Raw genomic sequence first — 16,550 nt, 5'->3', positions numbered from 1 at the left:
ACCCGCCCAGGACGTCGGCTCCCCTCCCCCACGCCGGCCCGGGCCGCCCCGCTTGCTCGGTCCCCGGGGCCCTCGAGGGGAGCGGCGCTCTGCCCCCGGGTTCTACTTTCCCCGGTCATCAGAGCCACCGTGTGAGTTAGAGATTGTCATTCAGATTTCGTTGTTAAGTGACCCATTTTTCAAAAATCGAATGGTTACAAACTACGGATAACTGCAACGGCGGGACCCCCTAACCGCTTCCTCATCTTAAGAAAAAAAAGGATCGTTCGTCTGACCCTCCCAAGGCTCGGACCCTTTCGAAACTCGCCGTGCCAATCGCGCCTGGCGCCGGCTGCAGCGGCTGGGCGCTCTCCACCCCCTCCCCGGCTCGGGGTCCCTCCTCGCCCAATCTCGCTTCCCCTCCCCCTCTCGCTTTTTTTTTTTTTTTTCTCTTTCCTCCGAAACCCACTCTAATTGAGGCGCTGGGATTCCTCACGTGAGACGTTGATTTGTAGTTTGAACACGTGGCTCATTCAAAAAGCCGGACACTCGGAGCGGCTGCCCCCGCCCCGCTCCCCTCGCCGCTGCCAGTCACCCCTCGGGGTTTTTTACGGGGAGGCGGCGCCTGCTCCACGTAGTGTGATATTTTCACAGCCCGCTGGCCGCTGCCAAAGGGGTTGGGGAGGAAGAGACAAAAAGTAGTTTCCCCCCCGCCCCGCGCCTCCTCCTTTCTCTCGCTAATCCCGCCTCCTCCCCAGAGTTAGGAAGACTCGACGCTGGGCTCGTCGCTAGGCTTTTTCTTTCTCTTTTTTTAATACCCAGAAGAGGAAAAAGGACCCTGGGATCTGGTTTTCGCCCGCCGCTCCCGGGCTTGGGTCACTGTGTGTGGGTTTGAAAGCCAAGAGGAGAGGAACAAAATCCACCGGCTCCATCCTCCGCCGTGGTTGCTTTTTTTAATTTAGTATTTTCCTCGGGTTTTCAAACAACCCCTCTTCACAATGAACAAATTGTACATCGGGAACCTCAGCGACCACGCCGGCCCCGCGGACCTGGAAAGTGTCTTCAAGGACGCTAAGATCCCGGTGGCGGGCCCCTTCCTGGTGAAGACGGGCTACGCGTTCGTGGACTGCCCGGACGAGGGCTGGGCCCTCAAGGCCATCGAGGCGCTTTCAGGTGGGGCCCGCGCGCGTGGTCGGGGCGTCCTCGTCTCCGCAGCTGCCATTCGGGACCCCGCTTGCGGGGCGGGCGGGCCGGGGTGGGGAGGGGGACGCGCTGTCAGTCGCGGGGCGCGGCGCGGCGCGTGCTGCAGGCCGGGCCAGGCGGGCCTTGGGGCCCAGCGTGGACGCCCGCCGGGCCCTCTGTCTGTTCGCTGTCCCCCAGCCGTAGAGAACAGAAAGTGCCCTGAGCCTCACGCCCGGGGAAGGCCGCGTCCAGGCGGTCCCGCTCCAAGCCGCCGCGTCCACCTCGCGGGGTCGTTAGAGCGAAAGGGGCAGGTGGGCGGCGGCGGCGGCGGCCGGCTGTTGCCAGAACGGCAGCCCTGCCACGCGCGGCGCCGCAGTCCCGGCCCGTGCGCGCAGCCGCGGCCCGGGTGTCTGAGTGCGCTCTGCCGGGATGCCCGAGGGGAGAGCAGCTGTCCGTGCCTTTCGGTTTCCACCGTCCCCAGCTGGACTCGAGGCCGGCGCCTTGATGGGTCAGCACGCGTGGACCACCACCCCGGCCGCCCAATCTCCTCCTGGCACCCTGGCTCTTTAATCCCACCGCCCAGTGCTCCAGGGCAACCTGGACTTGGATCAGAAAGAAGGCCGCGCGCCCCCATGGCAGGCTGTTTGTTGGGGGTGTGCCTCTTGCAGACCTTGGGGTGCTGGGTGACCCTTGGAGGGGGTCAGGAGGCGAAAATTGCAACTCAAGTTGTGAGTCCGACTCTTGCTCTCCCTCCCCAGCTTTCTGCAACTTAAAAAGCCACACCCACCCGAAGGGTCAGCTCTGCACCCTCTCCTTGCCCTGCTCCTCCCTTGTGCTTGAGTCGGGTGGGAATCTTGGGGCCCTGCTGAGGTCACCGAAGTAGGGTGTGTTTTCTCTTAAAGGCTGTAGATTTCAAGGTGGGGAGAGTTGCTGAATCTAGCCAGTCGTCTTGCCTCTTGTGTGTCCACAGGTAAAATGGAACTACACGGGAAACCGATGGAAGTTGAGCACTCGGTCCCTAAACGGCAGAGGTGAGCGGATTTACTCTTTTCTGGCCGCTTTATAGGGAGGAAGCACTGAACAGAGATGCAAACTCGCACCCTTTGGCTTACACGCTGGGGCCACGGTTCAGCTTGCTCTTTTTTCTGCTCGCGTTTAAGTTTATGGCAGGTGTGTGTGTGCGCACGTTGATATTTCTAGGACGTAAATGGGGGCTTGTCTGCGGCCCCTGCTTCTGGGTTATTGTTGCTGTTTTAAAAGCCTGTCAAGGAAGCTCTCTCGCAGCTACATGTTCTCTTGGCAGAGCTGGTTTAGTCCCTTCAGCTGGCAGCCCGAGTTTCAAAAGCCAATAGTCTTTGGGAACCTACAGGATTTAGAAGGCAGGTCCAGGACAGACAAGCTGGTCCTCCGTGGTGGGTGCTTCTAAGAGAAGGAACACAGTTGCCTTTGCTCTGGTTCACTGGCCAGCCAGCGGCCATTGGGACACAGTGAATGCTGGGGTCCTGGGGCCTTACAAACACTCCAAAGTGGTTTTTTGTTTTTGTTTGTTTGTTTGTTTGTTTGTTTTTTCTCAAAACAGTGCCTTTGTTCCATCTTCTCCTGCCCCTTGGTGTATTTTGCTTACAAATAATCACCAAGAGACGGTGAAGGCTGGGGAAATCTGTGCTACTTCACTGAGATTTCTCTTCTCTGAGAGCATCTGTAGCTGTCACTTTACAAAATATTTGCAGGCTATTGGGAGAAGCGCCCCCCTCCTGCCCCCGGACTCTGTAACTCTTAACTGGAAAGACTGAGGATAGCCTGCTGGGTTTTGCAAGGTGGGGTTAGGGTTTCTGGCTTACTTTTCAGTTTTCCCCCATTCCTAACCTGGAGCAAACAATGAGCCTGAAGTTAATTCAAACCAGGGCTGTGTGTATCTGGTTAAGTATTTCTGAGAGCCTGCTCTGGGGGACAGAGGGATTTGCTCTGTAGAGACAGAGGGCACGAAGGATGCTCTGTGACTGCTTTGAATGAGGCTCGCTTCCACAGGAATCACTTCACACTCCTGCTTTTAGGGATAAACCGCTGTGGACACTTGTAGATTCCTTTTTAAGTACTTGTTTAATTTCCCCTAAGATAATTGGAAAGATATTTGTGTAACCTGATTTAGGTCCATTTTGATTAGGGTCAAGTTATTTCATAGAGCAGAATGTAGTCTTTTGTTATTTTTGTTTACTCTTCTAAAGTAGATGTGGATAAAAAGTATCAAATTGATCTTGGTTTCATAGGAATTTAAACAATTGAGGGACAACTCATTTGCCCTTAAGAAGTTTAGAGACCTAGCCTGTGTATCGGCCATTTTGAAAAAACGAACCTTATTGCACACATGCTAGTTGGTTTCATGTTTATCCAGTGTATCTTAGTGCTTGTCCCTCTGGCCCCCTTCCCATGCCCCCCCCCCCTGCAATCCCCCATCATTCCAGGGCTTGGTTTATGCAGGTGAGCACTCTACCACTTGAGGGACATCCCCAGCTCTTGGTTTATGAATCAACTGTAGAATTAAAAGTAAGTAATACAACAAAACGAAAAGCTGGTGTTGTACCTTATTAGTAGAATGATTGCTTAGCATGCCAGAGGCCCTCCACTCCAGGATCCTGGGGCAGGGCAAATGATTATAATTAACAAAGGAACTGTTGTGAATTTAAAACATTAAATGTCTTTTTAAATTTAAAAACATTGAATGAATTTTTCAGCTACAGCTAATGGGTTGACCTCTATTTGCTGTATCCTCTGTTTTTTATTTTTGGAGTTAATGTCTTCCCATGTGTGGAGAATTAATTTAGGAACTTGGGTAACAACTGCTAGTCTTACTCCTGAAGCTTTGCTTATGCTGGAAGCAGTTACTTGTTACTGCTTGACTTGGAAGACTAGGCGAGTAACAAGTGGGGGCAAATGTTTACTGGACCTTCTTCAGTTTCTTAATAACAACAGAAGCTTTTCCTGTCCTGGCCTCCCACCCCACTACCAAAATGCTTAGGATTTTAAATGCGGTATTACTAGCCCAGTGAAGTAAACCTTATAGGTAGAGTGAAGTGAGCCAACTTTTTTTCTGACTTGGGAGCAGTTGAGTGCTGGAAATCCTTTACTGCAGTGTTTTGCATAAAGACTTCTGTATCTCTCTGGGAACTTTACTGTTCATCTCCATTATAGTTTAGTTTTAACTGACCCTTGAAGCTTTGCAGTTCTCCTTATCTGGACTCTTCCATCATTTCACAGGCTCTGGAAGTGACCTGGCCCCTACCTGTGCACTCGCACACCTATGGCAAGATGTGGATTACTCTGATAGTGACTTGATTGCACAGCACAGTCAGGTTGATTGATCATCAGGGTAGCCTGCTGAACTTTGGGATGGAGTTTGTTATGCTTTGCAATCATTTCCACCATCATGTGGGCATCTGAGGCACGCCTCCTTGCAGGGCAGTGACCTTTATACCTGTTTGCAAGGCATGTCGGGAGGGAGCCGGGTGCTGGGGAATGCTTCTGGCAGCACCGAGAGGGATGGACTGGGGAGCAGGCACAGAGGTGATTGGATGCTTCGCAGGCTGGCTGCAAGCTGAGCTGGGCGGGACCGGTTCAGGAAGGGGGTATTGTTGAGTTTGGTTCAAACCAAGCTTAGTTCCCCATTACTGAAGTCTCAAGGGAATGTGGAAGGAATGTGGCTTTTCTGCATTCAGATGCCCCTCTGTTGTAGATTACAGCAGAGTGCACAGGGCCTGAGGATCCCTGTTTGCAGAAAAGAAGCATACTTTGGACTCTGAGATGGTGTTACACCTCAGTTCCAAATTCAGAAGATACAGCATGGGAAGGCTTGGTAGCTTTAGAGGCAGGCCTGTTTTTTTTTTTTTTTCCCTCTCGGATTTGAGGTGAGTGAGGAGGAAGTTTTACCGAAGAAGGTCTGTAGCAATCCTGGGAAGGATTGTTTGGGAGGGCCCATGGTGTCTGTAGGGCTTCTGGACTCTGCTGTTTGCTTATGTACAAGACACCGCTGCCCTGTTTTCGTTATGCTGTGGGCTGTTGGGCACAAGAGAAGAAATGCAAAGTTGCTGACACTGCAGAACTGAGACATGGTGGTTTTAGCGAAATTTCCATGACTTTCAGATTCGTGATCCTTTTTTCCTATTTTCAGTTTTTCACAGCCTACTCATATTTAATCAGAGTTGTGATTTATTTAGCTATTAACCTTGGTTATAAATATTTGAGTAAAGGAGAGTAAGATGTTATAGTTAATGTGTACCAAGAAAGATCCTTAGTTTGTGGTTCTAACACTCAAGTACTTCATATTCTTAATAAGAAGATAAAGGGAACAACCTACTTTGATACTGGAATCTTGTGCTTACAGTGTCAGTTGAGTAGAAGTTGCTGGGACTTTAATTTCATCTCACTGTAAGTGGCTATGTAAAAACCTAGTGTGCTGCCTCAGTGGCTGTTAAGTGTAGAATAGAAGGCTGCCTTGTGCCCATTAGCCCAGGACATTGTAACTGCTGACTCTGGGGCCAGCTTCAGGGTCAGGATAGCAAACACTGTTTTCAGTATTGAACATTTAGACACAAGCTATTCCTTAGTGGGCTGGGACAGATAGTCTCACTTTTGAATTGTGGCTTAATGTTAGGGAACTTGGCTGGGGAAGAATTTCAAGCAGTTTTATCTCTTCAGTGCACAACATAAGCTCTACAGTGGGTGACTAAGTAGTTGTGGCTGGAGGGATTTTTTATTTTTTATTTTTTTTGTTTGTTTGTTTTCCAATTTCCTACTTGCTTAATATAGTTAGAATTTGTGAGATTTCTTATTTTGGCCTTAAAAGAATCTTTTAGGAAGCAAATGGATGTGTTGCTAAGTAGCTTCTACCATGTTTTGTTCATAGTTGCCCTGAGAAAGATGTTACTGAAATAGCTCATGCATCCGGAGCCAATAGGAATAGGGAGCGTGTTCTCGGAGCCAATAGAAACAGGGAGCCTGTCCTCGGAGCCAATGGGAATAGGGAGCCTGTCTTCGGAGCCAATGGGAATAGGGAGCCTGTCTTCGGAGCCAATGGGAATAGGGAGCCTGTCCTCGGAGCCTGTCTCGGATCTTGGCCCTGGCTTTTTACCGTTGTGGCTGCTGAGACTCTGTTCAGGACTTGTGACAAACTTTAAGGGCATCATTTGTTCCGAGGTTTGGGCACTTTCCTGGAAGCAAATGGGTTCTCGGATAGACTTCAGATTTAAAAATATCCTTTGGAAGTACAGAGATCCAGTGCTTTCCCTCTGTGGAGCTTCACTTGAAATTTTCTGTAGCACGGTAGTTACGTAGCTTTCCCCTGCCTTTTTCCTGTGTACAACTTTCAGGCAGTCAGTGAGTGGAAAATTATCTTTGCCATGCTTTGAAGCCCTTTGTGAGCCCTGCTGCTGTGTTGTGTTGTCATAGACCTGGGATCTTGAATTAAAGCGAGGCTGTTGAACCACTTCCATTTTGGTGAGAAACTCCCCTGCAGTTGTCCTTGTCCTTAGCAGCTTCCCTAGCAGTAACTAATTCTTGACAGGTATGAATTATCCGTTCGCTCACTCTGACAGTTGGTTTGGACTGCGAGGAAGGAGAAGCAGAAAGATGGTTTGGCTGTGCTATTCTTAGCTCTGTTTCCTCTATCAACTGTTGCCTCTGATTTAAGCTTCCAGAGTCACAAGACAGGAGGTGGCACTGTGGTAGCAGTGACCAAAGGATTGGCATTCTTAGTTAGGATTTCTGCCCCGTATGTCCGATGTTTACAAATTAATTGGCTTGTTCTGCCAGGGTTTTGCTCGAAGGCTGGTGGTAGGCATACTTTGCAGTGCTCTGTTAAAATGGAAGGTGTAATTTATCATGACCTGAAGTTCTGTCTGGTAAGTGCTTAGCATTAGTGAATAAATAGTATCAAATATTAACATGGGATGTGAATTTTATTGTCTGAAGCAGGGAAGGGGGCGGGGAGGGGCCCATACCAGTTGTACATGTTTTAGAAAATTATCCTGAGACCATTTAACTTGATTAGGAAATAGTTTGAACTTTCTAAGAAAACCATAGTAGAGCTATAAGAGGAAATGACCAAGTGTAGTGTTTTTCCTTTCCTTTGAATGGTAGATCTTGCTGTATAATCCAGGCTCACTGCAGATTCTTAATTCTCCTGCCTTGGGCTCTTGGGGGCCATGTTCACTGATGTGTATTACCATGCACCAGACTCCAAGTTCTTCCAATATCTGGTTTTATTGTCACTTAATACTTGTCTAGGGAGTAGAGTCTGTTGTCGTCATAGTATTGCATTTATCTGTTCTGCTGAGCAAACTATAGCAAAACTTTTCTGGTTTAAATGAGTTTTTTCTGGTGACAGGGTCTCTTGTTTCTCAGGCTGGGCCTCAGACTTGCTGAATAGCAGAGGATGATCCTGAGATTCTCATCCTTCAGCCTCTACTTCCTGAGTGCTGGCTACAGACATCTGCCACTGTGTTTATGTGCAGGGGCTGAGCTCAGGGCTTTGTGTGTGCTAGGCAAGCACCCACTGGTGGAGTTACATCCTCAGCCCTTTTTAGTTTATTTCTTTTGAGACAGGGTCTCGCTATATAACGTAGAGAGAGCCTTTTGCCTCAGCCTCCTGAGGTCTGTGTTCATAGGTGTGTGCTCTTAGACTAAACATAACTTGCTCTTTCTTTGTTCTCCTTCCCCTTCTACCCTCATTTTCCTATTGTCAATATACAGGGGTTTTCTGAGTAGCCCTGGCTGTCTTGGACCTCACTCTGTAGACCAGGCTGGCCTCGAGCTCAGAGATCCGCCTGCCTCTGTCTCCCAAGTGCTGGGATTAAAGGTGTGCGCCACCACTGGCCTGACTCTTTCTGTTTCTATGAGTCTGTTAGGTCGTTGGTTCTGTCCCACATGACTTCGTTTTGGGTGATTTACTAAAACTGGAATAAAGAGTCCTAGAGGAGTCTCCCTCATAACTGGACCCTTGGTGCTTATCCTTGTAAAATCTTGGTGGTGGCCGGGCGGTGGTGGCGCACGCCTTTAATCCCAGCACTTGGGAGGCAGAGGCAGGTGGATTTCTGAGTTCGAGGCCAGCCTGGTCTACAAAGTGAGTTCCNGGTCTACAAAGTGAGTTCCAGGACAGCCAGAGCTATACAGAGAAATCTTGTCTCGAAAAACCAAAAAAAAAAAAAAAAAAAAAAAAAAAAAAAAATCTTGGTGGTGTCTAATCATTTAGTAGCCAAAAAAGGTCTCCCCTCCACCTCCCTCCCCTGAGATTGGCACATTGTTATCTTTGTCTCATTCCATTAATTAAGGAAATTCATCAGGCCAGACTGGATGCAAACGAGATTAGGAAATAGCCTCTGTCTGCAGATGGTAGAGTCGTGTACATGATCATCAAGGGAGGGCTGGTGGGTGGTGGCCATCTTTACACTTTTACACAGGTGCTGGGGGTGGAGTCAGAGTAGGAAGCTCTCTGTCACTGCATTATATCCCAGGCCTTTATTTTTTGGCATTGCTATATAGCCCAAAATTATCTTCAGTCTTAACATATATTTGGGAAAAATCTTTCACATTAATTGCTGTTTCTACTAAAGGGGCTACTGACTTCAAATGCTTGGGACAGAAAATCTATGAAAATTGGACTGAAGGTGTACCCTAGTGGTAGAGTGTTTATTATCTACCATATACAAGTCCAGGGTTCAATTTTCAGTACTGAAAACATTTTAAAATAGTTTTTTATCAATAGAAATGGAGAGTCAATCTCTGCTTTTATTTTCTTGGAAGAAATGTGTTTGTATTAGCCAAGGCTCTGCACGTTTCTAAGAAGCAGTCTCAGTAACTGCTGAAGAATGAGATCAGAATGTTGAGAAGCAAGGATGACAAGATGTTTTGGTTAGAGCAACAGTGTGGAAGATGGTACCATTCACCAGAGGACCATGATTGGAGAAGGGACAGGCTCCGGGTGGAAGGTAGGAACTTTATGTTCAGCAAGTTTCTAGTAGAAATAAAAAAGAGATGGAGAAGGCGTTTGTGTCTTTCAGTCTGGAGCTCAAAGGAAGGAAGAAGGTGGAGACTGACTAATGTGCTTGAAACCATTAAATTGTTCAAGATCATCAAGGGGCTGAGCCTTGGGGCTCTGGCGAAGGAGAAAGGAGAAGCCACGGAAACAGGGTGAGCTAGTTCTCACACACATGGTGATGTGTGGGATGAGAACTAGCTTGGTGCCATACAAAGAAACTCACCAGCAAAGTGAAAGTAACTTGGCAAGGCAAGCTCTTTTTGTCAAAAGGATTTGCCAGAGGGGCTGGAGAGATAGACCAGTGGTTTAGAGCCCTGGCTCCTCTCCCAGAGGATTCAGATTCGGTTCCCATCATCTATATGGCAGCTCCATATATGGTAACTCCAGCCCCAGAAGATCCGATGCTTCTTCTGACTTCTATAGGCACCAGGTGCCCATGTGGTGCACATATGTATATACAGGTAAAAAGACTCATACACAGAAACAAAAGTAAACAAGTCTCTAAATGAGGGGGGAAGGTGTCTGCGTGAGTAGAGAGTAGGGACAGCGATAGCCTTTGTGTTTTATCCCTAACTGAGGTGGTGACTGTGTCTCATCTCATTGATGGGAGTTTGACCTCACAGTCTGATGTGACTGCTCTTCAGCAGGTAGGAGAAGGAGAAGAACGATCAGGGAGTAGGAGTCCTTTTTGGGTTCACTGCGTTGGTGGGGAAAAAAAACCAAAACCCTTTCTTCACAATGGTCAGATGGAGGGAGTGTTTTGAAGAAGAGTTAAATAGACTGGAAAAGGAGGTGTAGTCACCTGGGTTGGGTCCTGCTCAGGAGTTCCATGCTGTAGATGAATGTGTGAATGGAGGTAGTGTTAAATCTCAGTCTTTGGTGCAGAGGAGAGGGCCCAACATTTAAGGTCATTTGTTGCTATTGCAGAGGACCCAGGACTCACATGGTGGCTCGTAACCATCTGTTACTCTAACATCCTATTCTGACCCACAAGATGCATAGACACATGTAGGCAAAACACTTATACACATAAAATAAAACTGAAAACAAGAATTTAAACAATCTGCCTCCCTTTGCCTCCAGAGTGCTGGAATTAAAGACATCGAGACCACATCTATTAACCAAAATAAATAACTCTTAAAGAAAAATAAGCAACTAATTCAGTATTCTGGTTCTACTGCTTTAAGAGAATGGGTGTATGCTATTTCAATGACCTGGAGTATAATATCTCTTCCAGATTTCATTTATTAGGTGCTTGGGTTGTCTTCTTAATTTCTAGAAACAGTTATGTTTATTATTTCTAATTTGTTAGAGCTGGAAGATTCCCCTAACTTTAGTAAATTGTCTTGTTTAACAGACAAAACCTGTTTGTGACATCTGACCATGCCTGGTGCATTTCACTATTTCTGTTTGTGGTGAGCTCAGTTTCTTAAACAAGTCATACTGCTTTTTACTAACATGCATTCAGGAAATCTTCCAGAGCTGTCTTAGCAAGAGTGAGGTGAAGTTTAGATCTTCTAGAGAACATAGTGACTTGACAAACAGAGGTTGAAATTGTTGGTCAAGTCATTATGGATAGCACGGGCTAGTTTTAATTAGTTTAGCCTAATCTTATCTGTAGCTCTGACTGGCCTCAAACTCTAAATTCTCTCTAGTCACAGCCTCCCCTACTGCTGGGGTTACAGGCATACATCACCACATCTAGCTCTCTCTCTCTCTCTTTTTAAGATTTATTAATTATATTATATTAAATATTATAAAATATTAATCATCATTATTAATTAATATATTTATAATATATTAAATATTATAAATATAATATTTATTATAAGTACACTGTAGCTGTCTTCAGATGCACCAGAAGAGAGCATCAGATCTCATTACAGATGGTTGTGACCCACCATGTGGTTGCTGGGACTTGAACTCAGGACCTTTGGAAGGGCAGTCGGTGCTCTTACCCGCTGAGGCATCTCACCAGCCCTCACATCTAGCTCTTTAAAGCACGTTAATCATTTGATTGTTTTGGATGCTGGGAGAAGTTAAGTATAGTTTTCGTTTTACTCATAAAACTTGTGCTACAAGAAATACAATCTTTTGAAAGTGCCTAAATTCTTCCTTAATTTTGAAAATCTCATGTTAGATGAGAGCAGGCTCCTCAGTTGTAAATTCTACCTTTGATGGCCACCTTAGCTGCAGGAATGAAGTGCTTTCTTAGCTCAGCTGATCGTGAGGGACTTGGCTTCCTGTCAAGACTTGTGTTTGCCTGGGTAAGTTCTTTGATCAGTATCAGTAAAATGCTCTTTGGGGCTGAAGAGCTGACTCAGCAGTTAAAAACAGGTTAAAAGTAGGCATTGCTCTTCTAAAGGACCAGAGTTCAAGTCTCAGCACCAACTCATAACCATCTGTAACTCCAGTTCCAGGCGATCTGCCTCCTGCCTCCAAGGCACTTATATACATATGACTTATACAACACAATACATACACAGAAAATTAAAATCTTTCTTTAAAAAGTGCTACTTTCAGGCTGGAGAGATGGCTCCGCAGTTAAGAGCACTGTCTGTACTTCCGGAGGTCCTGAGTTCAATTCCCAGCAACCACATGGTGGCTCACAACCATCTGTAATTGGATTCGATGCCCTCTTCTGGTGTGTCTGAAGACAGCTACAGTGTACTCATATAAGTAAAAATAAATCTTAAAAAACAAAACAAAACAAAAACCCGAGCTCCAGTCCCCCAGACATCAGTTTTAAGAAAGAAATCAAAGCCTGGTATAGTGGTGCATGCCTTTAATTTCAGCAGAGGAAGGTGAATCCCTGAGTTCTAGAACAGCCTGGGCTATACAGAGAAACCCTTCCTCCTGAACCCACCACCAGCACCCAAACCGAGCCCTTTGTCTTTGATACATTCTTTAGCACCTTCATCTTACTATGAATGAGTAGGCTAGAGTTTGTATAGAGATGGCTCAGCTGTCTCCCTGTAGTGACTGTTACTCTGAGAATACATTCTTAGGTTATTAAATGGTTCCTTTTTGTCCTGAGTTTGGTAGGACCCTGCCTTGCTGAGGGAAGTCTCTTTAGTTCATATTATTGTTGAGGGTTAGGAGACTTGGAGGGGAATCTTTACCTTGTGTGTCCTTTGAGACCTGAAGAGCCTGTATCCTAAAGGATATGGGATATGAGAGCTTTGCTTTGGGTTTAAATTGTAATTCCCAGTAACAAAAGACAAGACAATGTTTCCTTCTTTTCTTTTTTCCTTTCATAAAGTTTTTTTTTAATGTATGTGACTGTTTTGCTTGCATATATATGTGTATCTTGTGCTCTTGGAGGTCAGAAAAGTACATTGGACTCCCCGAAGCTAGAGTTACAGCAAGTTGTAAAGCTACTATGTGGGTGCTCGGAACTGAGCCCTGGTCTCTTCTGAAAGGGCAGCAAATGATCTTAACTACTGAGCTGACTCTCTAGCCCAGGCCCACTAGTGTTTAAAGATGAGGAGGTTCAGGCCTGGGAGGGTGTCTTCCATGGCTCTTGTAAGATCCTATGGGATTGTACCATCATGCCTGTTTTTAGTCTGAAACATTTTATAACACAAATTCTTAGAACAAGTATTGTTATATCAAAAATATACATTTAGCTGGGTGTGGTGATGTAGGCCTGAAACCCAGCACTTGGGAGCCAGAGACATACAAATTTCCATGAGTTTGAGGCCAGCCTAGTCTAGAAAACAAATTTCAGGCCAGCTCATGGGACCCATCTCAAACAAAGCAAAGCAAAACCCCAAAACAAAACAATGAAAATACAGATTTGTAAGTGCAATGTGTGTGTGTGTTGTGGGGTATGGGGGGAGCTATAAAATTTCTATTATTGACAGGCTTAATCACAGGTTGACAACAAATAAAGCCTCTGGTGATGGAACGCAGGGTGGGTCGGGACCATCTGCGATGTTATGGTGCACCTGTCATTGCCACATGCTGGAGGCAGGTTCAGGAAAGACTGTGAGATTGCTGAGGGCCTAGGTCACATACTGAGATCCTGTATCAAACAGAACACATGCCAATACAAACAAAACCCAAACCTGTCCTTCAAGACTGGGTCACCATAGAAATGCTTGTCTCGTCTATCAGAGAGGTCTGCATCGCTTGTAGCTGGCAGATAACTGGGAATTGAAAAACCAAAAAATAAAAATAAATAAAGCATAGGTGTTAAGCTCAGCAGATTTCTGTGATTTGGAGGCCATCCTGGTCTACCAAGTGAGTTCCAGGACAGCCAGGGCTGCACACAGACTCCCTGTCTGAAAACCACACCAGACCACACCTCCGTCACCACTACCACCACCACCAAACCAAACCAAACAAAAAATCCCGTCCCCAAACTAGGAAGTGACTGAGTTCTCCCTTGAGACCCCAACTTTAATGAACTTAGTTTTCTTTTGAGGTGGGAGGCCTGGCTGTGTTGCCCTTGCTGGCCTCAAGCTGTCAGGTTCAGAGCTCAGCCTCCTGAGTAGCTGGGGCTTTGTAGGTTTGTACCATTGTGTTCAACTGCAGTTCTTAAAATCTGATTTTTATTTATAATAATTATTTTCTAGAAATACGTATGTGGATGGTTTGCCTGGGTTTATGTCTCTATATCATGTGCATGCCTGGTTTCCAAGAGGGCCAGAAGAGGGCATCAGATTCTTGACACTGGAGTTATAGATGGTGATGAACATCATGTGGGTACTGGGAATTGAACCTGAATCCTCTGGGAGAGCAGCAAGGGTTCTAACCACTGAGCCATCTCTATGATGCTTATTTTTTTTTTTTAAGTTTATGTTTTATTTCATGTATATGTGTGTAAGCTACCTATGTGCAGGTACCCACAAAGGCCAGAAAAGGGTGTTAGATCCCCAATTACTACGCTTACAGGTGGTTGTGAGTCACCTAATATGGGTGCTAGGGAGAAAACTCAAGTCCTATGGGAGAGTAGCACACTTATTTACTGGACCATTTTTTTAAGGTACCTCCTCCCATTTTTTAAAATCAGCACATTTTACACAAATGTAGACACTTGATTTTTTTGCAAATGAAATATGAGAGATGTTTAAAAAACGTTTTATTTAAAATAAATGTGTAGGGGCTGGTGAAATGGCTCAGTGGTTGAGAGCACTGACAGCTCTTCCATAGGTCCTAAGTTCAATTCTCAGCAACCACATGGTGGGTCACAACCATCTGCAATGAGATCTGACTCCCTCTTCTGTTGTATCTGAAGATAACTACAGTGTACTCATACACATAAAATAAATAAATCTTAAAATAAAATAAATGTGTGGATGTGTGCATATCGCAGCACATGTGTGGTGGCCAGAGGACAGCTTTGAAGAGTCCGCTCTCCTCCAGTCTGACTTCATCAAGCCTGAAAGGTACTCACCTTTCTCCTGTGACATCTTGCTAGCCTTGGGTGTTTTTAAAGATGTATGTATGTAAGTATGTATGTATGTATGTACATACGTACGTATCTTATATATTTGGGTGTTTTGTTTGAATGCCAGAAGAGGGCATCAGACTCCTTATAGACAGTTATGAATTCCATATAAGCGCTGGGAGTTGAACTCATGACTTCTGGAAGAGCAGCCAGTGCTCTTATAACCATTGTACCATCTCTCCAGCATCCCCTGGGATTTTTTTCAAATTTTTGGGTTTTTTTTTTTTTTGTATATGGTATTGTATCTCTTTTTTTTCTCTTTCCATCCATCCATCCATCCACCCACCCATCTATCTTTCCTTCCTTTTTTTGAGATAGAGTCTCACTGTGTAGCCCAGGCTGACTTTGAACAGAGACAAATCCTCAGTGTGCCTGCCACCATGCCATGTCTGTGGTTTTTTGTTTTTTTTTTTTTCATATATGTATTATTATATCTAAGTACACTGTAGCTGTCTTCAGACATACCAGAAGAGGGCGTCAGATCTCATTACGGATGGTTGTGAGCCACCATGTGGTTGCTGGGATTTGAACTCATGGCCTTCGGAAGAGCAGTCAGTGTTCTTAACTGCTGAGCCATCTCTCCAGCCCCGTGTGTTTTTGTTTTAAGGGTTATTTACTATGTATACAGTGTTCTGCCTACAAATGCACCTACACACCAGAAGAATGTACCAGATCTCATCATAGTACCATGTAGTTGCTGGGAATTGAACTCAGGACCTCTGGAAGAGCGGTCAGTGCTTTTAACCTCTGAGCCATCCCTCCAGTCTATGTCTGCATTTTCTGATTTGGGAAATGAATTGTTAAGGCCATGTACAAATGGAACAACTGTGGTAGTTTCATGGGTTAAAAAGGATACACCCTTGTCCTGAAGAGAAGTACCTACAATATGGGCATGTTCATTTTGTTCAGCTAAATTGTTGGGTGATATTTGTTTATAATTTTCAAGATTTTTTGTTTTTGTTTGTTTGTTTGTTTGTTTTGAGACAGCGTCTCTTGAACCTGGAGATCCACCTGCCTCTGACTCTGGGGTTAAAGGTGTGTGCCACCACTGCCTGGCTCAAGATTTATTTATTTATTTTTTTGCAGTTATGTATAGGAGTGCGTGTCTGAGTATGGGTATGTGTGAGGTGAGTATGAGTGCCTGTGGAGGCTAGAGGCATCCGATCCCCTGACTTGGAGTTAGAAACAGCTGTGAACTGCCTGGCTGCTGCTGGCAACTTAGGTCTCCTGGGAGAGCAGGAGGTGCCCCTAACCACTGACCTATCTCCAGGCCCTAGTGTTTATTTAGTAGCTTTAGTGGGTTACTGTAACCGTGACCTTGAAAGTGCCAGGTACCCTAGGATCCAGCGGAGGGGCCTGGCTAGGCTATAGATGCAGACACCTAGGAATAGACTTATAGAGAGGGGCGTGAAGAACAGCAGACAGTGGCCCATCCAGGTCTGGAAGAGGAAGAGGGGACAGCAAGAGCTAAGATAAGACACTTACGTATACAATATTCTGGTGTGTGTGTGTGTGTGTGTGTGTGTGTGTGTGTTAGAGGTAAACGGACTATAGGCGGCTGTTCAGGACTAGAGGGGCTCAGGTGTGGGGCAGGATGATCTTGATTCAGGCTTGGTGGGGGGGGCAGAAGCTGAGGTGTGCTCTGGGAGGGACTTGGCTACATGAGTAATTAATTTCAGGAGCCTTCAGTTTAGTTGATGCTGTGTGCTGGCCGGTTTTATGTGAACTGGACACACAAACTAGAGTTGTCTGAAAGGAGAGAACTTCAATTGAGAAAATGCCTCTATAAGATCTGACTGTAGGGCATTTTTCTTTTTCTTTTCTTTTTTTTTTTTGGTTTTTCGAGACAGGGTTTCTCTGTGTAGCCCTGGCTGTCCTGGAACTCACTTTGTAGACCAGGCTAGC

The 16,550-nt window shown here is 45.8% G+C and overlaps 1 protein-coding gene across 1 annotated transcript in view; it reads left to right on the top strand.

Annotated features, from left to right (window-relative positions):
• The first annotated feature begins 492 nt into the window (after positions 1-492).
• The window catches only part of Igf2bp3 (insulin like growth factor 2 mRNA binding protein 3), a 130,956-nt gene continuing 114,898 nt past the window's right edge, over positions 493-16,550 (top strand). The window contains exons 1-2 of the mRNA XM_021189206.1: positions 493-1,152; positions 2,132-2,192. Of these exons, the coding sequence (XP_021044865.1) occupies positions 978-1,152; positions 2,132-2,192 (236 nt within the window). The 5' untranslated portion in view covers positions 493-977. The remainder of the gene's footprint in view (positions 1,153-2,131; positions 2,193-16,550) is intronic.

The sequence above is a fragment of the Mus pahari genome, chromosome 2 (assembly GCF_900095145.1).
Source record: "Mus pahari chromosome 2, PAHARI_EIJ_v1.1, whole genome shotgun sequence".
NCBI classification, from domain to species: domain Eukaryota; kingdom Metazoa; phylum Chordata; class Mammalia; order Rodentia; family Muridae; genus Mus; species Mus pahari.
Note: the sequence above shows the minus strand (reverse complement) of the source record. Positions and strands in the feature narration are given on the sequence as shown.